This window comes from Enoplosus armatus, chromosome 1 (assembly GCF_043641665.1).
Source record: "Enoplosus armatus isolate fEnoArm2 chromosome 1, fEnoArm2.hap1, whole genome shotgun sequence".
Classification (NCBI taxonomy): Eukaryota; Metazoa; Chordata; class Actinopteri; order Centrarchiformes; family Enoplosidae; genus Enoplosus; species Enoplosus armatus.
The window spans coordinates 1094791-1118199 of NC_092180.1; the positions used below are offsets into that span (position 1 = coordinate 1094791).

At 43.1% G+C, this 23409-nt stretch overlaps 2 protein-coding genes across 2 annotated transcripts; one reads left to right on the forward strand and one right to left on the reverse strand.

The window, feature by feature from the left end:
* The first annotated feature begins 9050 nt into the window (after nucleotides 1-9050).
* Nucleotides 9051-10239, forward strand: il17a/f1 (interleukin 17a/f1). Its single transcript, XM_070908685.1, has 3 exons — nucleotides 9051-9083; nucleotides 9646-9863; nucleotides 10002-10239. The coding sequence occupies exons 1-3, from the start codon at nucleotides 9051-9053 to the stop codon at nucleotides 10237-10239; spliced, it is 489 nt and encodes a 162-aa protein (XP_070764786.1).
* Nucleotides 10240-12994: 2755 nt separating this feature from the next.
* Nucleotides 12995-16757, reverse strand: LOC139284983 (stathmin-4-like). Its single transcript, XM_070905396.1, has 6 exons — nucleotides 16697-16757; nucleotides 16508-16603; nucleotides 15680-15888; nucleotides 14614-14754; nucleotides 14483-14500; nucleotides 12995-13003 (listed from the first exon to the last, which is right to left on the reverse strand). Exons 1-6 carry the CDS (start codon nucleotides 16707-16709, stop codon nucleotides 12995-12997), a joined length of 486 nt encoding a protein of 161 aa, XP_070761497.1. The 5' UTR covers nucleotides 16710-16757.
* Between the last annotated feature and the right edge of the window lie 6652 nt (nucleotides 16758-23409).

A 23409-nucleotide genomic window follows, 5' to 3' on the forward strand; every position in this document is an offset into this window, starting at 1 on the left:
TGAGTTAAAGCTCAGATCATGAAATATATGTTTTCTCAGCCTTAAATTAAATTTTTATTTCAACACATTGATGTCAAAATGTGAAATATATGTTATTCAAGCCTTTGGGAGCTTCTAACAGTGTCTTCCGGCTGCTGAGGTCAAAGGTCACAGGTCAAAAACCTTGTTACCATGACGTTCACCTTCACTCTCTGCAACTTTAAAATCAGAAAACAGCTCGACGTCAGCTGCCTGGTGAGCCGTGAGGAGGTGTTCAACCTCACACTGAAGACATGGAGAAACTCATTTTGTGTCTCTGAGCTCAACGATCCTCGTTTTCACTCTCCAGCATGGCAGAAAATACCTGAGAGGATGGAGGTAAGTAACAAAGTACATTTACTCAAACACTGTACTGTACAATTCTTAAGTTCTTTACTGAAGTATTTCCATTTTATGCTACTTTCTACTTGCCCTCCTCCACATCTCAGAGGGAAATATTGTACTTCTTATTTCACTACATTTCTGGGAGCTTCAGTTACTTCACAGATTAAACACATGATAAGTTTATAAAATACAACACATTGTTAAAGATTAAACTACTTATTCCCAACGTACGTCTATGAGTTGTCAGCAGTTCCACAAAAGAGACATTTCCCCTCTGAAATGATCCGACACAGAAACACAGTCAGATTTCAGAATCAGAACTTAGTTTCTTCTTCTTCAGATTGATCTGCTGAGCCAGTGGTTGGAACCACTGGACTAAAGTAGCTTTAAGTATATTTTGATGATGCTTTTGTGTTTTTACTGACGTAGATTTTGAATTCTGGACTTGGAGTATTTTTACAAGTTGTATTGGTACTTTTAGTGAAGTAAAGGATCTGAAAACTTCTTCCACAACTGTAGAAAATGAACATTTACATTTTCCACCTTCATTATGATGCAGCATCTTGGTAGCTGAGCAACATCTGAGAGCACTGAACACAATATTCAGACTATTTTATTCAGACTATTTCAAACAAATGTTCTTCATTTATTTCTGTGTGAAAGCACAGAATGTGAAAATGTTCATCTTTGCTCCCCCAGTGGTTGTCTGGATCTGCACAGAATGAACTGAAAGCAGCAACAAAACGATCTGCACCTTTAATCCAGCAATTTTCAAAACAAGTTATAGTGTTTCAAAGAGGATTCTTATGATTAAAATAATTATTTATTTCTAATAATTATCACCCATGAAAGTCATATAAATAATTCCCCTAACTAAACCCGTCATGCAGACAGCAGCCTGAGTTCAGCTTCCTGTTTCCATATATGGTAATGTGCTGTGGCCCCGCCCCTCACTGTGACATCACAGCGGGGGCGTCGACAAGGTTTGAACTGAGTGGTTTCTGTCAGAGCCGTCAGCAGCTTCGTTCTGACCTGATTTGACTGCAGAGAGGAAACAACGGGGATTCATCTGATAAATCACCAGATTTCAAGCCGCTGCAGGTTACCGTCACGGCCGTCAGCACTTTTCACACCAGGAAACGTCCGCAGCCTCAGCAGCGACACCAGCAGGCTGAAGTCGACGTCAAGGATCCAGAAAACTGAACAGACATCCGAACAACGAGTCAGTGCATCTCAGAGGGAAATATACTTTTTAAATATACTTTAGTTACTTACAAAATGTGATGAATGAATGAATTACAATAATATGATATATGGGTATATTATATTTTGCCTCTAGTGGGTCAAAAATGTGAAGTTTGTCCTGAGGGTGGCGCCAGAGGAAACTTCATGTTGTACCTAGAAAACTATAAAATCAGTTGTTCTTCAGCTGCTCACCTGTGTGCCTGCAGGAGGTGGAGGAGGTGGAGGAGGGAAGGAGGAGGTGGAGGAAGTAGGAAAGGAAATGAGGAGTTACAGAGGGATCGTCAACATGTCAGATTCTCTGTGAATCAAATGTTTTGTTCCTCAGTCAGCAGTGGTGGCAGAAGTACTGTACTTAAGTACAAATTTGAGGTACTTGTACTTTACTTGAGTCTCTCTACTTCTCCTCCACCACATCTCAAAGAGAAATATTTCACTTTTTACTTCTCTACATTAATCTGACAGCTGTAGTAACTACATTACACACTTACACACAAAACACAGGAAGAGTTCATGGAATATGGTGTTTTGTTATAAATTAAACTCCCCAACAGTTTATTAAGTCCAGCTGAATCGATCAGTCCATTAATGGATCAGTCCATTAATGGATCAGTGGACTGACAGGAAGTGAACTGATGGTGTGAAACCATTTCCTGGTTCCAGCTGTTCAGATGCAGATGTGCTGCTTTCCCTCTGAATGCTGTTAATAACTGTAACGTCTTGTTAATAATGTGGAGCTTTGTGAAGGCGTCACTTTGGGCTCTGGCTCATTGTGACCAAACGATCGATCCATTAATGGAGAAAATAATCAGCTGATTCATCCGCAATGAACTAATAATCATTAGCTGATAGTTCAGAATGAGCTCCACCTCAACTCCAACAGCAACATCCTGCTTCACATTAATGAGGAGGAATAATCCTCTAATGACAGAATCTACAACAGGAGGACAGACACAGGAGGACAGACACAGGAGGACAGTCACGGGGGGACAGTCAGACACAGGAGGACAGACACAGGAGGACAGACACAGGAGGACAGACACAGGGGGACAGTCAGACACAGGAGGACAGACACAGGAGGACAGAGACAGGAGGACAGACAGACACAGGAGGACAGTCACAGGGGGACAGTCAGACACAGGAGGACAGACACAGGAGGACAGAGACAGGAGGACAGTCACGGGGGGACAGTCAGACACAGGAGGACAGACACAGGAGGACAGACACAGGAGGACAGACACAGGGGGACAGTCAGACACAGGAGGACAGACACAGGAGGACAGAGACAGGAGGACAGACAGACACAGGAGGACAGTCACAGGGGGACAGTCAGACACAGGAGGACAGACACAGGAGGACAGAGACAGGAGGACAGTCAGACACAGGAGGACAGACACAGGAGGACAGACAGACACAGGAGGACAGTCACAGGGGGACAGTCAGACACAGGAGGACAGACACAGGAGGACAGACACAGGAGGACAGTCAGACACAGGAGGACAGACACAGGGGACATCTGACTGCTGGAAGACTTTAAGGACATTTACTGATGAACATGTTTCTCTTCTTGGTCCTGATGTCTGAGCTTCACTCTGCAGGACGATGTTTGACTCCAGACGTCTCAACGTTTCTCTGCGCTCATTGACAATCAGAGGAGGGGGGCGGGCCTACGAGCATGGTTTGTGACTGAGACTGGACTTCACAGTGAAGCAGGAGACATCTTGTGTCCAGCAGGAAAACTTTAGGAATGAACATTGTTTGCATATTCATGACTTTTTGAATTGTTAATGAGCTAGAAGGAGTAGATGCCCTTTTAAGGACGTTAATAAGACATTATTGTCCACGCAGACATATGTTTTAAAACATGTCTGGAGGGATCTTTAAATAACGTTTTCAATGCAGGATTTTTACAGTGTGGTTTTAGTACTTTTACTGAAGTAAAGGATCCGAATACTCCCTCCACCACAGTCAGTCAGAGGGTTTGTGGTTCACACAGACCACAGCAGAGACTCCGGTTTGTTCAGAAACCCCCTGCTGCTGCTTCGCCTTCACCTGCCTGTACGAAGGCGTTTCCAGTCACAGCAGCAGCAGCAGTCCTAGACAGACCAACACAGACCAACACCCCCCCTGAGGGTGACACACATTCACATCATGAACCTGATCACGTAGATCTGAACCACAACGAGCGGCCTCCTCTGGTCTCTGTGGAAACTCTTGACTTTGATGGGGGGGTGGAAATGTTTGAATCAAACTGTGATGGGATGCTGAGAGGTAAACTTCATCCTGTGGAGAGAAAGTACTTGTACTAAGTACAGTTCTGACGTACTTTACTTGAGTATTTCCATTTTGTGCGACTTCATACAGTTCATAAGAGTCCAAATCAGCTACAACAGTAAAGTGCTGCTTACACATAGTGTATGTATATATATATATATATATATATATATATATATATATATATATATATATATTATATTATATTATATACTATAATATATAATAATAGAACACTGACAGGAGCCATTCTGCTGCATTATCAGTACTTTTACTTTAACATGGTACTTCATTCATTCTCAGTACTTCTTTATCTTCTTTTAATCATCCCCACGTCCTCGAGTTTTACTATAACTTGCATATTTCACTCATGTTGTGCATGTGTTTGTGTAAACACACACACACACACACACACATATTTAACTATATATGTGACTGTATATCTTCCTATATAATATATTATAATGTAGTATTCATTTCTTCCTTCAGTGCTACTTTTATATACTTTATTCTAATTCAAAATATTTGAATATTGTGTATATGTGTAGTGTGTGTAGTGTAATGTAGTGTAGTGTAGCGTGTGTGTAGTGTAGTGTAGTGTAGTGTGTGTGTAGTGTAGTGTAGCGTGTGTGTAGTGTAGTGTAGTGTAGTGTGTGTGTAGTGTAGTGTAGCGTGTGTGTAGTGTAGTGTAGTGTAGCGTGTGTGTAGTGTAGTGTGTGTGTGTGTGTAGTGTGTGTAGAGTGTGTGTGTGTGTAGTGTGTGTGTAGTGTGTGTGTAGAGTGTGTGTGTGTGTAGTGTGTGTGTGTGTAGTGTGTAGTGTGTAGTGCATGTCAGTGTGTGTGTGTGTGTAGTGTGTGTGTAGTGCATGTCAGTGTGTGTGTGTGTGTGTGTGTGTGTGTGTGTGTAGTGTGTAGTGCATGTCAGTGTGTGTGTGTGTGTGTGTGTGTGTGTGTGTGTAGTGTGTAGTGCATGTCAGTGTGTGTGTGTGTGTAGTGCATGTCAGTGTGTGTGTGTGTGTGTGTGTGTGTGTGTAGTGCATGCCAGTGTGTGTGTGTGTGTGTGTGTGTGTGTAGTGCATGTCAGTGTGTGTGTGTGTGTGTGTGTGTAGTGTGTGTAGTGTGTAGTGCATGTCAGTGTGTGTGTGTGTGTGTGTGTAGTGTGTAGTGCATGTCAGTGTGTGCGTGTGTGTGTGTGTGTGTGTGTGTGTAGTGTGTAGTGCATGTCAGTGTGTGTGTGTGTGTGTGTGTGTAGTGTGTAGTGCATGTCAGTGTGTGTGTGTGTGTAGTGTGTAGTGCATGTCAGTGTGTGTGTGTGTGTGTGTGTGTGTAGTGTGTAGTGCATGTCAGTGTGTGTGTGTGTGTGTGTAGTGTGTAGTGCATGTCAGTGTGTGTGTGTGTAGTGCATGTCAGTGTGTGTGTGTGTAGTGCATGTCAGTGTGTTTGTGTGTGTGTGTGTGTGTGTGTGTGTAGTGCATGTCAGTGTGTGTGTGTGTGTGTGTGTGTGTGTGTGTGTGTGTGTAGTGCATGTCAGTGTGTTTGTGTGTGTGTGTGTGTGTGTGTGTGTAGTGCATGTCAGTGTGTGTGTGTGTGTGTGTGTGTGTGTGTAGTGCATGTCAGTGTGTTTGTGTGTGTGTGTGTGTGTGTGTGTAGTGCATGTCAGTGTGTGTGTGTGTGTGTGTGTGTGTGTGTGTAGTGCATGTCAGTGTGTGTGTGTGTGTGTGTGTAGTGCATGTCAGTGTGTTTGTGTGTGTGTGTGTGTGTGTGTGTGTAGTGCATGTCAGTGTGTGTGTGTGTGTGTGTGTGTGTGTGTGTGTAGTGTGTAGTGCATGTCAGTGTGTTTGTGTGTGTGTGTGTGTGTGTAGTGCATGTCAGTGTGTGTGTGTGTGTGTGTGTGTGTGTGTGTGTGTGTGTGTAGTGCATGTCAGTGTGTGTGTGTGTGTGTGTGTGTGTGTGTGTAGTGCATGTCAGTGTGTGTGTGTGTGTGTTTCCCTAAATGTCCTGTAAGCGCTCTGAAGACGAGTGGACGACCAAAGAAAAGCGCAGTGAGACGTTTGGAGACTGTGAACTGGCAGGAAGCAGGAAGTCTCTCAGATCCTGATAAGCATCGAGCCGTCAGTCTAACCAGGTCAGAGCCGAGCTGGCAGCGTGGGCTGAAACACACAACAGACCTGATAGTGATGATGCTGCAGTCCGGACCGACCTGAGTCACAACACGACCGTAAACCAGGTCAGACTCTGCAACGCGCTCGCATCCTGCATCATGTGGCCGCTGCTGCAGAGGCAACTCAGCAAACCTAAAACACTCCGACAGGTGCGGCCCTGAGTGATGCAGGGGCCCCCACAGTGACCAGGGGCCCCAGGACGTGACCAGAATACAGTCACGTTGGGAAGTTTCTCACGTTGCATCAGACGGACAACATCAAAGCAACTGCGATGCAAGATGTGACGTGACGTGAGGTCATAATGTGACTCGAACACGTGTCATCTGGTCAAATGATCCCAGTATGTTTTCACCAGTCCCAGCACTGCAAGTGCCATGACAGGTTTCATGACTGTGAACACTTGATTTGACCTTCCTCTTTTTTAAAAAAGAACTTCCTGCTTTCAAAATATTAGGATGCATTAAACATACGGTGTGTACATATTTGAGAACAAGATGCAAGAATAAATACCTTTAAACCTGGTTCTTGTTTTCAGCAGAAACAAGTTGTGAACTCAACGTTAACATATCGTCACCAAACATCTGGCTCTGTAGCTGCTAAATGCTGCACTATGTTCAGCAGCTGGTCTCTGACTGAGTCTGTCTGCTGTCTGTGAACCAGGACAGATAGACCAGGAGCCGAGAGTGAACCAGAACAGATAGACCAGGAGCCGAGAGTGAACCAGAACAGATAGACCAGGAGCTGAGTGAACCAGAACAGATAGACCAGGAGCTGAGTGAACCAGAACAGATAGACCAGGAGCCGAGAGTGAACCAGAACAGATAGACCAGGAGCTGAGTGAACCAGAACAGATAGACCAGGAGCCGAGAGAGTACCAGGACAGATAGACCAGGAGCCAAGAGTAAACCAGGACAGATAGACCAGAAGCCGAGAGTGAACCAGGACAGATAGACCAGGAGCCGAGAGAACCAGGACGGATAGACCAGGAGCCGAGAGTAAACCAGGACAGATAGACCAGAAGCAGAGAGTGAACCAGGACAGATAGACCAGGAGCCGAGAGAGAACCAGGACAGATAGACCAGGAGCCGAGAGTAAACCAGGACAGATAGACCAGAAGCCGAGAGTGAACCAGGACAGATAGACCAGAAGCCGAGAGGGAACCAGGACAGATAAACCGGGAGCTGAGCCGAGAGTGAACCAGGACAGATAGACCAGGAGCTGAGAGAACCAGAACAAATAAACCAGGAGCTGAGAGTAAACCAGGACAGATAGACCAGGAGCTGAGAGAACCAGAACAGATAAACCAGGAGCTGAGAGTAAACCAGGACAGATAGACCAGGAGCTGAGAGAACCAGAACAGATAAACCAGGAGCTGAGAGTAAACCAGGACAGATAGACCAGGAGCTGAGAGAACCAGAACAGATAAACCAGGAGCTGAGAGTCACTATGAAGACTCAGCTGATGGTTCAGAGACACCTTTCCTACACCTGTTGCTTTCTGTGTGTGTATGAGAAGAAAGTGTGGAATGAAAAAGAGGATATCTCTGTTTCTGCTGCATCGATTTTGATCAGTGGACTCTTTCAAGTTTTTCCATTTTGAGTAAATTTAGTAAAAATCAGTATCCACCCAGAATTCCTCACACAGAACTTTAGAATTCTAAATTTACCTTCAAATAACAAGCAACATGAATTAAACATGTGATGTTGTGACCGTGTTCATGAACGTGCTGCTCCTGGTTTCAGTCTTTCCTCCAGATGTTGAACCAGCTGCATTCAGACACCAGAGCATCATGAGGTCCAACCCTGATGTCGGTGATCAGGTCTGGCTCACAGTCGGAGTTCCAATCAGCTAACAATTATTTCCATTATGGATTCATCTATCTGTCTACAAAGGACACAAAGTAGTTCAAAATGCTCATTATAATTTCCCACAGACGAATGTGACGTCTTCAGAGTTCTTGTTTTCTCCGACCAACAGTCCAAAAGACAAAAATATGACGTTCACTTTCATATATGACAAAGAAAGTATCAAATCCTCACGTCTGAGGAGCTGGAACTCCCAAATGTTTGGCATTTTTTGCTTGAAATATTACAGAAACGATTTGTTGATTATCAAAATAGTTGCCAATTCATTTTCTGTTGATCCACTAATCGATTAATCGACTAATCGTTTCAGCTCAAGTTCCAGTTCATCAGTTTGTTCTGGATGGGGTCGAGGTCACGTTCTTTCAACAAACTGGGAAAAGCATTTCCCTCTGGAGCTGCTTGGTGCTCGAGGACGTTGTCGTGTTGAAACAGTAAAGAGACGAACACAAAGATGGAGGAACACTGTTGTCTGAAATATCTTTGTAGTTGTGGCATTAAGAGTTCCCTTGGTTGAACAGATCCAGAGCAAAAGTGCATTAAAGTATGAGGAGAAGTCTGTTGTTGTCTGTTGAGCTGTCCAAGAAAGTTTCCCCGCGAGGTTTCCCAGTGATGAAGTACATTTATATAACGTCATGTTTTAAGGTGCAGACTTCACGATGTAGAGGACAAGTTGACCTAGAAAACCTGCTGCAACGTTTGTGTGCAGAATAATTTTACCTCGACATCGACTGTGAAAGTGGGTCGACCATCAGGCCTTGTCATGCAGGCTGGTTTGTGTGGTTTGGAGAGGCGGATAAAAGACACAGAGAAAGAAAGAAAGAAAGAAATATGGTGACATCATCAGAGGAAGTCCGACAGCAGCGCTGACTCTGACGCTCTGATCAGGATAAAAGTCAGAGCCGAACCGACATCCAGCAGAACACCAGCGAAGAAGAAGAAGACCACTTGCAACTCCACAAACACCAGCAGAGGACACAGTCCAGGTCTGTACGTCGAGCACCACCGGACCTCCAGGTTACAGCTTCTGACCTGAACCTCCAGCAGAGCCTGAGGACCCTGAAGAGCAGGACACAGTGAAGTCCGAAAGATCTGCAAAAAGACAAAGATCGAACAACGAGGACACTCAAAGAGTCCAAACTGTCAGCATGTTTTCAACATCAAACTCTTCCAAAGTGACGGTGAGAGCAGCTTTGATTTCTATCATCTTATTAAATCTGTGCAAATCATTTTGAGTTCAGGATCAGGTCTGGACTTCTCAGCATAAACAAATAAATCAGTCATCAATACAAAGATTAAAATTTATAAATTAACAAATAAACTGTGAAAACTCATGAAATGTTATTTCATCATTCTGACTTAATGGGAGTTTGTCTTTAAATCTGAGAGGCTGCATGTGATTGGCTGAAAGACGAGGGGGCATCAAAAGTGACATTATTAAATAAAACTTTGTTACTATGGAAACAAGAAGAACGATGAAATGCTTTATGTCTTATTGATTTATTTTACAATATTGACAGCTTTTGGTCTCCATATATCCTTAAATCCTTAAAATGCTGTTATTATCATCATTATTATTTAATTTCTCTTAGTTCATCAGATGTATTTATTCAATATTTTTGAAAGGATTGTGAAAAAAGTGAAAGTGGGAAAATATAACTCAGAAAGAAGAAAAACAGATATTATATTAAAACTTAAACATGTAAAAGTAAAGGAAGGTTAATTTCTCCTCCTCTTCCTCAGGCTGCCTGTGTGGTGTTGATGGTGATGATGATGATGATAACGGAGGTGGCAGCCATGCCGAAAGCTGGTGGCCAATCAAAACACTCAAAGACGCACAGGAAGTCTTCCGATGGTGCAGCGGTAGAAACGGTCCCCCTGCAGCTTGACCCCAGCGCTTTGGTTCCAACCAGAAACATCAGGCCGCTGGAGAACGCCTCCGTCTCCCCGTGGGCATACAAGTAAGGAAACACACACACACACACACACACACTGAAACCCGTCTCTCGTGAACTAAAATAAAAAAGTAAACAGCCGCGTGGTTATTTAATATTAAGGATATTGACAGTATTTTGTCCCTTCTGTCTCTCCGTCCTCAGCGTCTCCCACGATGACTCTCTGTTCCCTCCAATGCTGTCGGAGGCTCGTTGTTTGCTGCGCGGCTGTCTGGACAAGGAGGGCCAGGAGGACCTGAACCTTGAATCCAGACCCATAATGCACCAGGTGCTGCTGCTGCGCCGGGTCAAGTCGGGACTCAGCTACCACTACCGGCTGGAGTCCCGCCTCATCGCTGTGGGCTGCACCTGCGTACGACCCATCGTCCAACACCAACAATGAAGACCAGCAGAGACCAGACCGGTTGCTGGGTCAGTCTGACACAAACAGAAGCTTGAAGTACTGCTAGGAAATAAGTAGAAACTATTATTTTCTATCTCCTCTTAATGAATTTATATGTCAAAATTAAGAGAGAGAATATCATAGTAGTATAATTATTACAACATACTAATAATAACTTAATTTATATAGCAGAACAAGAACACGTTACAAAGTGCTTTTCAATGGATGAATATATATATATATATATAAATAAATGCATGAATCACAGTGGAAGAAAAAAAGATTGAATCAATAATAAACTTTAATAAAGGAGTCTTGCAGCTGCATTCTGAATCAGTTGAAGTTTGGACTGTCTCACACAGGAGACGCAGAAATCTATTTGGGAAGTTTCCATTTTTTAAAAAAATAATCTTGATCAGAATAAGGAATCGCATCAAAATTAAGCTTTTCATTAAACACTGAGTTCATTTGAAGAATTATATTGCTGGAATCAAAGGAGAGATAGATCTGGGAGTCATCTGCATAGAAACGGAAACCGATATTGTTCTTTGATATATGGAACCTAAATGTAGGACACATAGAGAATAATAAGAGGACTAAGTACATATCCATCCTAATTAAGACTGTAAGTCATAAATTATTTCTTCTTATCGAATAGGTTGAGTTGAGAGTCTCATAATTACGACATTATACCAAAGATATAACTTAGTATCTCGTAACTTAGTAAGTTAAGATAATGACGCGTTGTAAGTTAGAATTAGTAGTTGTTCTCTCATGATTTAGACTCAATGATCAGAAACTCATAAGTAACTCCTTATTTTCAGTGTATTTGATGTGATGTCTGGTGACAGTTTTCCTCTGCTCAGTGAGTTTGTGCATTTATTTTTGTCGCCCTGCTGCTCTGTGACCTGCTGCATATTCAATACATTTTTTTCAATATTCCATTTTTTTGTTTACTTTTTAAATTTGTATCGAAATAACAAACATAGAAGTGGAGAAACTAAACAACTACACCCTGGAGCTGTCAGATTATTATTGGATGTGTTTCATATTTTATGTTCTATTTATGGTTCGATTATTTAAATTACTTTTTATTTAAGTGTCTTGATCTTCCGTGGGTATTTATTGGTGATGTTATATTAATGTTGATGTATTTATAGTTCAGAGGCTGAATGTGGTGACTCAATAAAAAGACTGAACAAAGAAGTAAAGTGTCAATGTTTTATTCTGGAATTTAAAATATAATGTGATTTCTGTACATTATCATCATCATCATCATCATCATCATCATCATCTCACCCTGACTCCTTTACATTGACGTTGCCAGGGAAACAGACGGACACACACACACACACATACACACACATGCACACCATTGCAGCTGTAAACAGTGTACAATCGATTATCAGTAAAACTCATTCATGGTATAATGATTGTTGGACAGGTAGGTATCCTGTGATGTAGCTAATGTTAGCCACATGAGCTACCTAGCTGTTTGTTGTTGTTGTAACAGCAAGAGTGTCATTCGCTAACGTCTTACAAACATCCAGCAGGACTCTCAGTGTGCTGCGCCTGCTCATCCAGTTAACACAGGAAGGAAATACAGAAATGTAGCTTCAAACGGTAGCATAATGCTAGCATGCTAATTTTAGTACATTGTCTTGATATTCAGAAAGAAACATTATCCAAATGTAGAATGTGAAAAATAGCATTTGAGGGCTGTGAAAAACAGTGCTGCAGTAGTCTAATCCGAGGGATTTTTGACTCGTCTCTGTCTCGTGGATGTTTGGACTTGCCTCTTGTCTCTTGTCATCTGAGTTTTGACTCGAACTTGTCTCAATCTTGTGGGTGTTTTCAACCGGACTTGTTCAGGGTTTCAGGGGTGTTTTGAGCCAGACTTGTCTTTGTCTGCTCTGCATTTTGACTTTCGACAAACTCTATTCTAGTCTATAACAGTCTTTGGTCTCGACCAAGTCCAGTTGACTTTGTTTTTGTCTTTCCTGGTATTGTTCTCGACTTGATCTTGACCTTTGTTAGGACGCGGTCTTGACTCGAAACGACTTGGACTTGTCTTGGACTCACCTCAAGTGGTCTTGACTACAGTCCTGTGAGAAAGAGGCACGTTTGCTTTCCCACAGCTGCCAGTAGATGTCATTAAAGAGCCACATTGTACTGTTTAACAGTAAATGTAATATTATAAACTGTCCAGCAGATGGAGCTGTTTAACTGAGATTAGCTGTATATTCAGGTAGCAGAGACTGCTCCATATCCACGTAGTAGAAGAGGACCAGTGCAAAACCTGCAGCGTTTCCTTTGGGTTCAGGTCCGGTTTCTGGTAGGTCTGGTTTGGTTGGGTGGGGTACAACTTTTCCAACTTGTGAATATGTTGAATCCTTGATATGTACACAATCACACACACATGAACACATTGGCACTGTTGGCATGGCAACAAAGCACAGTAAAACCCCGTGAACATCTAATGATGACTGAATCTGCAGCGTCCTTCAGTTCCACAAGTTTTTCTTGTCATAAAGAGTTTATCTCATTAAGAAGAGTCCTGGTTGTACAGAGGAGGTCGAGCAGTCGGACTCGCCCTCAGTCCTCCTCCTCCTCTTCTTCTCTCGCTCTTGTCAGAGTCTCTTCCTGTCAGTCTCCCAGTCGGAGCAGCGCCCGGTTGCCGGCACAACAATCCTCAGCTCATCAGCCCTCCAAAATGGCTTCCAAATAAAGTTCAGCTTGTGTTGTGATCAGGCCATCAAGACACCTGGAAGCAGAAAAATGGGGGTGGAGTTAGCACAGTGCTAACACATGCTAACTCATACACACAGCAGAAGAAGTTGAGACTACCTGACTCTCTGTGGATCATGCTGAAATGGTTGGTTTGCGCACCAATGACAATTTAGCACTTTCAGGATAATGACGCAATTATCATGCTTACACTCAATAGAAGTGTAAACATGATTATACATTTGAGGCCAAAAGTATGTGGAGCACTCAAGTTTTTCCTGGTCTGAGTCGGGAAATCTTGATGCAACATCATTTTAGACAAGAGCGAGTTTCCAACATGGTGGCAATAGTTTGGGGGAAACCCTTTACTGTTTCAAAGCAGAGCACAGGTTCCAACATTGGATGGAAAGACTGAAACTAAAACAGTGGAAACTATAATGGTGTGTGCTTTAATTCACATTGTTTGTTATTTGTAAATTGAGAACTCTAAAGTTCTCTAAAGAGCAAACTGTCAGATACTCTGGGAGGAGACCCATTTTATCTTATTCTGTTTGAAACGTTCAAAGTGAGATCTATAAATCTAAAGGGAAAGTTTTGAATTTACGCTTGTTTGCATACTTTTTCGAGAGTTATGAGAGGACACCGTTCTCATGTCTGTAAATATGAATCTACCACCAAGACGAGAACAAGTCTGGAACATAATGGAATTTTCCATTGTTACACTTTGGTTTTTGTATAACTTAAACAAACAAGATGTAACGTGTTAATCAGTGAGCTTTAGAGATGCTGGTAGGTGTATTGCTGTTAGAGAAAGACTGGGAGCTGTGGGAAACAGCAAGCCAGCCTCTGTGCAAAGTTCAAAAATACACTTACCAGCATGTCTAAAGATCACTGATTAACATCTCATATCCTGTTTGTTTAATCTGGACAGAAACAGAAATGTAAAAGCAACAATTTGTGGTAATAGGAGGAGTTATGTACTGGAACTATTTCTTGACAAACAACAGTGTATCCATCCGCCCAGTACTTCCCAGTATAATTCTGGTTGCCAGATGCGGCTGGTGAGTGCAGGTTTTGTTTTTGGTCTCTGTACAGGCACAATGGTACAAAACCTGGCGACCTCACTATGACGATAAAATCTGTGCAAAGTCTGAGCCGACTGTTGTTTGACAAGAAATAGTTCCAGCACGTAACGTAAACTATTTTTTACAATTCAGTTTGTACAGATTTAACAAACAGGATATAATGTGTTAATCAGTGATCTTTAGAGGTGCTGGTAGGAGTATAGCCAGGCTAGCTGTTTCCCCCTGTTTCCAGTCTTTATGCTAAGCTAGGCTAACCACATCCTGACTCCAGCTCTGTACTTAAAACACAGACATGACATTGATATCGATCTGACTCCATTTAACATCTTTTTGTTAAACCCTTGGTATATTTGTTATTGCACCATGTCATCATGTTTTGTCTCAGTACATCTACCCCTCCTCCTCCTCCTCCTCCTCCAGCTCGTCCTCACCTCCACACTGTGCTTGTCCTGAAAGACAGAAACATCACAAACTCCCTTTAGTGTTTCATTTCCACGACACCTGAATGTGAATCGTCTCAGTAAATGAAAGTGAAGCCTGACAATAAAACCAGCGTCCTCACCTCCTCCTGCAGCCGCTCCTGAGAGGCGTTCAGGTGCATCTGCCGCTGCTCCTTACGCTCTTTGGTCAGAGCTTTCTGAGCGACTTCACGCTCGTGCTCCCTCCTCTCGGCCAGGTGCTTCAGCAGCTCTGCCTCCTGACACTAGAGGGAGACAGTGAGCTTTTACTGTGTGTGCATGTTTTTAATTATGCCTTTCCAATAGCAATAGTCTTTTTTTTTCAGATTTTACAGAACAGAGGCCAATTTACTCTCTACTGTGTCATTATGAGTCTGTTGAGCATAAACACTAGTTTCTTGGTGTTCTTATTTTCTTGGACCACTGCATGATGTCACAAAAAATGTGATTGGTCGATTTGAATGCCAATAAAAACTCAAAAGATCTTCTCCAATCAAACTAGGTGGCAGACTTAATTCTGATGGTCAGAAAATCTGGCTAAAAGAGCGCTGTGGCCATATTTACATGAATTCTTTGAAAGTTTATGTCTCAATAGACAATCGTCACTCATAACACTGTAAAATAACCTTCAGTAGGTCGGCCGGTCCACCACTTTGATCCAGACTTAAATATCTCAACAACTATTAGGTTTCCATGAAATTTTGTTTAAACATTCATGGTCCCCTCAGGATGAACTCTGGTGATCCTCTGACTCTTCATCAGCGCCATCATCAGGTCAACATGTTCATGTGTCCAATACTTTGGTTTATGACCAAATATCTGCAGAACTGATGACGTTCATCAGCCTCAGCTGGACTCTGTGTTTACTGCTAGTTAGCTAATGTTAGCATGCTAACACGTTAACCTAAGGGTAATGCTGCTAAACATCTGCATGTTAGCATTGTCTTTGTGAGCATGTTAGCATGGCGATGTTAGCATTTACCTGAAAGCGCTGCCTTAGTGCAGCCTCACAGAGCTGCTAGCTGCCGTAGATCAAAAGACTGTGTGTAACGTGAAAGGTGTCGCTCATGTGAGAACCATCATCAACTAGTGTGACCTTACAACAACAATTAAAACTGTTGACCGCCGTTGCCTTAATTTTCTTGAAATCCACCCCAACATCCCACACACCTTCCTCCTCTCCTGGGCGGCGTCCAGTTTCTTCTGGATCTCTTCCAGTGAGGGTTTCTGGCGGGGCGGTGTGGTCGCCCTCAGTTCGGGGCCACCATCGAAGGTGGGTGGCTTCAGGATGACCTCGAAGGCCTGGCCGCTCGTCCGCTTGCTCAGCTCGATCACCTCCATGTCCCGGATGTTGCACAGGTTCAAGTCCACCACGCCCGCTGCAAGAAGAACACGAGACCATATAATTACCACAAACTCGTTCTTCTGTTTCTTCTGCAGCAGGAAACTTTGATTTTGATGGTTTGAATCATGTCTGTGTGGGTTTTAGATACTGTCAGCCTATCCCACCATCTCCAATGCATGCTGGGATAGGCTGACACATGTCAGTAGGATGCATATTCTGAGGAAGACCACGAAGATACTAGATTTCATGGTTATTCTAAATCAATAACCATGACAATGTGTTGGACCAATAAACAAACAGAAGCCCCAATAATACCACAACAATATTGGGAAAGTAGTATTCTTTGGTTGTTCAAATTAAAAATCTTGTCCAAACTGCCAGAGTTTTTACACACCAAAGGCTTTCCTGCTGTATCGACACAGTAAACCTGAACATAATGACATGTTTGATCAATCATCTGTTTCTGTCAGTTATCTCTCTGAATCCTGACAACGTCAGTGTGGTTTTCGGTTCTTTCCAAATGATGATTCTTTTTGACTTCACAGCTGGAACTAATAACATGAATGATGGCTCTGTAGCAACTACTGTTCTGTAATGCAGCAATTAAGTGCGTCTCCCGTTTGGAAACCACAGGATGAAAGAGTGCTGCTGACCTTCCTTCTTGTCGGCTGCGGTGTCTCTGAGTTCAGGGAGGATGCAGGAGCAGAAGAGAGACACCAGGGGGAGCTCTCTCATCTTCTCTCTGTATGCTGGAACATTCAGAAAGAGAGAAAAAAAGATTCAGTCAAACGAACACATCACAGAACCAAAAACCACATTAATAATAATCACTGAATTTTTACCTGCTAGAGTCATTCTGCTGCTGCTGTTGTTTCCTGCCAAAGACACTGTGGTGAGGTAGAGTCTGTTCCTGAGGACATAGAGAGACAGAGGAGTCAAATCAAAGTAAATCCAGTGGATCAGTTCAGTAGAGTTAGTCTCCTAACCCTAACCCTAACCCATGCAGGGAGGAATGTGTTCAGAAAACTGAAGAAGCTAAACAAAAGGACAAATATGAAACAAAAGACAATAAAAGAAAAGTGGAAGAAAGAGGAGAAACTCCCACCTAAACATGAGATCTTAACCTTCTGGACTTTAAGGTCACTTCAACTTCTTTTGGCATTTGTTTCAGATGAAGATGTCATTTTTGTTTATCTTTAATGCATCATTTGGTCATTTGGTCAATTTTGCCTGTTTCATCTGCAGCTCCCTGGACCCTTTTCATGTTAAACAATGATATTATATTATATTATTCACCTCTGAAAGAATATCATCATCAGATTTTGCCAGCTTGTTTGAAGCAGGTTGAGTCATTCGTACCAATATGAGTTTTAGCAGCAACAAACACAGAGACATGACGCGCTGCAGGAGTTCAAACTCTTCTCATGTTACAGATCATCCAGCTGCTGCACAAACACTCTAACAGCAGCAGCAGCTTCTCCCTCATCATGAACCTTCAGTTTCCTCATTTAGAGCAGAATACAAAGGAACTTCAGAGAAACATTAATTTAAAGATAAAACAAATCCTTCCTACACAAACGCTAGAGCTGCAGCTTAAGATAGTTTTCTATCATCTATTCAATTATCAAGCATATTTTCCATTATTGTTTAATCTCTGAAAAGTCCAAAATGAAGCCAAATATCCATGTTGAGGTCTCAAAATCTAAACTGACAAACTTAAATGGTTTCAGTCACAAAAACACAAAGAGATTCAGATTACAAACAGAAAATCTTCACTCTGGAGGAACAGAAACCGGATTAGATTTACAGTTTTTCTGCAGGAAAAGACTACAAAACATCAATCTGTTATCAGAATGGCCACCTAGTTTTATAATCATGCAAACACAATGTTAAAACTTTGTGTGTGTGTGTGTGTGTGTGTGTGTGCAGGCACTAAGCGATGATGTCATTGTTGCCAATAAGCACATCACGTTCTGCAGAGAAGAGCGAGTCGAGCACGCAGCTCAAACACTAAAGTAATCATGAAGACGGAGGAAAGACGCAGGAAACAAAGACAGAAAGAAAGAAAAGATCAAAAGATGAACAGAATCTGCAGACGGACAAAAGAATGAAGAAGAAGAAAGAATCAGATGAGTGAAACCGGATTTCATCTGTTCACGTTTCTGCTGCAGGCTGCAGCCGTCTGAGCTGCAAACATGCAGAAAGCTCAAAAATAACAAACAATAATCACAAAGACATGAAGACATGAGGATATAGATGTGTGTGTGTGTGTGTGTGTGTGGGTGTGTGTGTGTGTGTGTGTGTGTGTACTCACCCTGCAGTGATGCTCGCTCTCTCTGTTCAGACTGAAGATCTGCAGCTCAGCAGCATCAGCACCAAAAAGCAGCCTGCTGCATGACATCACCCAGGAGCGATCTGATTGGCCGACAGGGATGTTGGGCTGTGATTGGTCCAGCAGGGCAGAGGGAGGAGGAGGTGGAGGAGGTGGAGGAGGAGGGGGTTCGGCGCAGTGGAGGTTTGTTTCGGAGGAATCCTCCTGCTCGCTGACAGAAAGCTCTTCACAATGATTTCTACTGGAAAATCCTGTTTTTAAGATGGACTCTGGTTCATCAGAGCTCATTATTCTCTCACTCAGTGCAGAGACCTTCGTTTCTCTTCAGCTGATCAATAAAACATGACTGATGAGGTCATGTTTGGCAAAAGCAGAGAAAGCAGATTTACAATAAACATGGTTTGAAAATGAAACTGGTCAGTTGAATCAGTAGAGTGATCGAACGGCTTCTGCCAGGATTTATACAAAAACCCTTTAAGAAAAGGACTCAGCAGCGTCTCTGAACTGCAACGCTGACGTCAGAAACACACGTTTGCAGCGGCTTCGTTGCTATGATGTCACGATTGCTTGTTTTTCTTGTCATTTACTTTTATGCAGAGTACTTTGTGTTGCATCTCATGGATTTATCGTCCTTAAAATAAAGTTAATTATTATTTACCCACAACTCGTTGTATTGCACGTTATCACATGCAGCTTATTCCAAAAGTAACATTATGTAAAAGAAAACTGTCCTTTGAGATAAGTTTTGATGAAACATCTAAAGACAGAAAAGACAGAAAAGAACAAAACACTGAACAAATAACTAAATGATGTTTAACCTCTCTGATGACATGAAACCATTAAACTTTGCTCAAATTCACAGAATTTCACTCATAAAATGACCAAATCTGTCAGGCTGAAGTTTGGGGACAGAAACACAAGATATCCAGAATATTTCCATCTGATGGACGCAGCCATAAAACACACATTTATACATATTTCACTTGCTGCAACAAAGAGACAAGATGATTCAATAAGATGCTGAAAATGTTCTGATGTTCGTTATGCTGATTCACTTTCAGGAGCTTTTCTGGCTTTCTTCAAGTTCTAGTGCAATAATTGTTATTACACAGACAGGTGGTCCTGCACAGTTCAGGTTCCAGAAAACACACTATCTCTCACACACACACACACACACACACACACACACACACACACACACCTTTCTGACTGCATTAAAACAAAGCAAAGACTTTCTGACGATAAAACACAGTAAAACCTCTGAAACCGATGAAAGGAGAACTGGATCTGGTTGGATCCAGCAGGTCTGGTTTGATCTGGTTTATTGGGTCGATGTGCTTCTGAGGAAATGTCAGCGCTAAATTTAAAGGCTGACAATGAACTGTTACTCATCCTGACTGAAAGACTCAGCACACACACTCACAGATCAGCGTTTGTGTGTTGACGCCTCCATCTGTTGCTCTGGTTGACAGCCAAACTCGACTGTCTGTCGCTTCATTCACAGCGAACTCTCTGAGAGCTCACAGCTCCAGCGGCTCCACCATCACACGGGCTGCTGGAAAAGCAGAGACGTTCGCTAGGTGTTAATGCCTCCATGCTGTCGGCATGTTTTATTATTTATTCATCTACTTTTTATTGCATGACTTTTATTCTGCAGGTCTCCTCCAGATTCCTGGTGATCTGGACCTGAAGTCTGGCTGGTTCGTTCCCAGTGTTCCTCAGTTTCAGATCAGTTTCCAAATTTTGGACCTGCAACCTGCTGATGACGTTTGATAATTTATTAATAAAAGTTTGTGATAATCGACTATCGACCATCGACTTCATCAGACTTTTGCATGTGTCCTCTGAAGGTGGTAAAAACTGTGCTCAAGAGTTTCACCAGAGACACAAGAATTCTGCCTGCTGATCGCAGAAAAAGGATTTCCTCAGGTTTGTTGATCATAATGAATTTGACGAAGTTCAGTGTCGCTCAATCTTAATCTCATCTGCCTAAAACATTTCACCACCAGACAGTGACTGTGATTGGCTGCAGGATCATTCCACTGTCATGTGACCTCTGCCCTTTGTTTTAGTGTCTGACTCCACCTTCATTAAAGCTGAACACCTCTATGTGAAGAGCAGGACTGACGGAGGACTACAGTACCCATCATGCACCACAGCAGAACACACACAGTCCCTCCGCTCCTCCTCACACTGAAACAGATGATGTAATGCAGCTGCAGTCTGTGTGTGTGTGTGTGGAGGTGGCAAGGTGAGTGAGAGGCTGCAGCAACAAGGAGAGAGAGAAACCCCCACATCCCAACTGATGATGTCACCTACAGCCAATCAGCTGAGAGCCACACTGTCAGTGTGTGTGTGTGTGTGTGTGTGTGTGTGTGTGTGTGGCGTTGAAGTCACATCAGGTTAAAGATTCAGCAGAAACAGCAACACATCTGCAGAATAATGTTTTTTTGAAGAGCTGCAGGCGGCTTTTTTTCTACAGAACAGATCTGTGTACACTAGAACAGAACTGAACAGAACAGAACAGAACAGAACAGAACAGAACTGAACTGAACAGAACTGAACAGAACAGAACAGAACAGAACAGAACTGAACAGAACAGAACTGAACTGAACAGAACAGAACAGAACAGAACAGACGAGAACAGAACTGAACAGAACAGAACAGAACAGAACTGAACAGAACTGAACAGAACTGAACTGAACAGAACTGAACAGAACAGAACAGAAAAGAACAGAACAGACGAGAACAGAACAGAACAGAACAGAACAGAACAGAACAGACGAGAACAGAACAGAACAGAACTGAACAGAACTGAACTGAACAGAACAGAACTGAACAGAACAGAACAGAACTGAACAGAACTGAACTGAACTGAACAGAACAGAACAGAACAGAACAGAACTGAACAGAACTGAACTGAACAGAACAGAACAGAACAGAACAGAACTGAACAGAACTGAACTGAACAGAACAGAACAGAACAGAACAGAACTGAACTGAACTGAACACAGATGTAAACACAGGGGGCGGGGCTCCAGCTCTGCAGGCTGCTTTCGAGGACAAACAGCAGCAGACTAACTGGAAGCGATGACATCATCTCTGTGTCCGGACGATGATGTCACTGACAATGAGGTCACTGCACTGAGCTCGACTCAGAGTGATGTCATGAAAATGTGACAGAAAAGAAGGAAAGAAAGAAAGTCATGTCGTTGATAATGGAGGCTGCCGTGAGACTGATCATAAAGAGTGTGTGTGTGTGTGTGTGTGTGTGTGTGTGTAATGTCCCTGAAGATGGAGATGTTGCCTCTTTGTTAAAATATTTTAAATGTTTGTTATTTGATCCACACAGAAAGTGATTTACAGTGCGATCTTCCTGCTTCTCACCTCATTATTATTCAGGTAGAGCAGTCACTTTGGTGCCCTGAGTTTAGACTCCCAGGCCGCGCTGCCTTTCACTGCATACACCTGTGGCAGCAACACACTGAACAACAAGACAATGTGTTGAATCTGTAGTCTGTCATCAGTCACCTTTGATTTGTGAAGCTCAGCTATGCCTGAAAAATAGTTCCATCAAGGTAACAAGGATGCAGACCCTTTGGATGTGATCCCTCCGTAGAGAGCTGGAGATGGGAGCTGGACACCGGTGGGGTGGTGGAGGGGCAGCAGAGAGGCAAAGCAGGGACGGTGGTTTAAATATTGTTCGGCTAGATGATCATTGGATGACAAGAAAGTTTTCAAGCTTCACAAGTGACATATTTTACTTCTTTGTTGCATCACAGCTCAACCTGAAACTAAACGTTGTTTTTAAAATTCAAATTAAAGTCGAAAGTCTAAGTCAGATTGTAAACTGGCTCAAAGTCGACCAATCAGATTCAGATAGTTCGGGTCAGAGAGGATGAGTGAAGATCACGGGTTTGGTACGAGGTCTGTGATTGGCCAGCAGTGTGATGATGCTGCTGGTGGTGAGAAGATGGTGGCAGGAGCTGCAAGCAGAGCAGCTGATTGGACCGATAAAGGGGAGAGTGATCCATGATTGGTCCTGGTGAGAGCAGAGAAAACATGGGACTTATTTAATTGGACAGAGCCCCACCTTTGTATATATTTTATCATAATATATATTATTCGGAAATGGGCATATTCTGCATAATGAGTATTTTTACATTTGGTACTTTAAGCATATTTTGATGTTAATACTTCTGTACTTTTACTTTTACTAGGATGTTTAAAGAAGGACTTGAGTATTTTTACGTTGTTGTACTGGTACTTTTACTTAAGTTAGTCTGTACTTCTTCCATGACTGTCTTTGGACCACTAAAGGAAAGAGAATCAGGCTCACGACTGGAAGGTCTGATCCAATCCACAGACACTGACCTTGTTTAGTGGATCGGTTTCTGGTCAGACGTCAACAATCCACATTAAATACGGTTTGTAAGTCACACAGCGACGTGTACAGATGTTTTATTTGGGAGGAAGAGAGTCCTGGTCTCAGATCGGGAATCAGCGTTGGCAGCCTGAGGAGGGACTCTACTCATGAGGACTACTGAGGGGCCCTGGATCAGGACCCTGACCCTGTCCCGGGCAGCTTCCAGGTGTGAATGTGTGTAACTGTTTCAGTGTGAACGGAGCGCTAATCACTCCTGATTAAATGTTTAACGTTCACATTTTATGAGCGACAAGCTGCAGAGACGAATCTGAACTGGAAGATTCATGTAGCTGCCAGTTTAAACCAGCTGAGACCAGTTTACCAGTGTGTGTGTGTGTGTGTGTGTGTGTGTGTGTGTGTGTGTGTGTGTGTGTGTGTGTCCTGCTCAGCTCCAGTATGAATGAGCAGCCTGACTCTCAGCCAGCAGTCGTGTGTTTTATTTGTGTCGGCGAGGCATCGTGACTCTCAGCGTTTCTGTTTCTGGTCGTGTCTGCAGCCCACTGAGGGGGGGGGGCAGAGAGAGAGAGAGAGAGAGAGCGAGGGGGGGTGAGGGAGGGGCGAGTGAGCTGCAGGCAGAGGAGGAGAGAGAGAGAGAACAGACAACAGTGTGGGCTGAATGTCAGCGGAGGTGAGTCACTGCTGCTGCAGGCGGAGGCTTCCAGAAACTCACCTGAGAGACAGACAGGCAGACAAACAGGCAGGCAGGCAGGCAGGCAGGCAGGCAGGCAGGCAGGAAGACAGGCAGGAAGACAGACAGGCAGGCAGGCAGGCAGGCAGGTAGGCAGGCAGGCAGACGG

Excerpts from the sequence above, each read along its gene's own strand:
- LOC139284983 (XM_070905396.1), bottom strand. Across the intron at positions 15,889-16,507 it reads CGCAGCCGACAAGAAGGAAG|CGGGCGTGGTGGACTTGAAC; the intron begins GTCAGCAGCACT and ends TTCTTCTTGCAG. Across the intron at positions 14,755-15,679 it reads CCGCCCAGGAGAGGAGGAAG|TGTCAGGAGGCAGAGCTGCT; the intron begins GTGTGTGGGATG and ends GTCTCCCTCTAG.
- il17a/f1 (XM_070908685.1), top strand. The coding sequence starts at position 9,051 with ATGTTTTCAACATCAAACTCTTCCAAAGTGACG. Across the intron at positions 9,084-9,645 it reads CAAACTCTTCCAAAGTGACG|GCTGCCTGTGTGGTGTTGAT; the intron begins GTGAGAGCAGCT and ends CCTCTTCCTCAG. Across the intron at positions 9,864-10,001 it reads GTCTCCCCGTGGGCATACAA|CGTCTCCCACGATGACTCTC; the intron begins GTAAGGAAACAC and ends CTCCGTCCTCAG.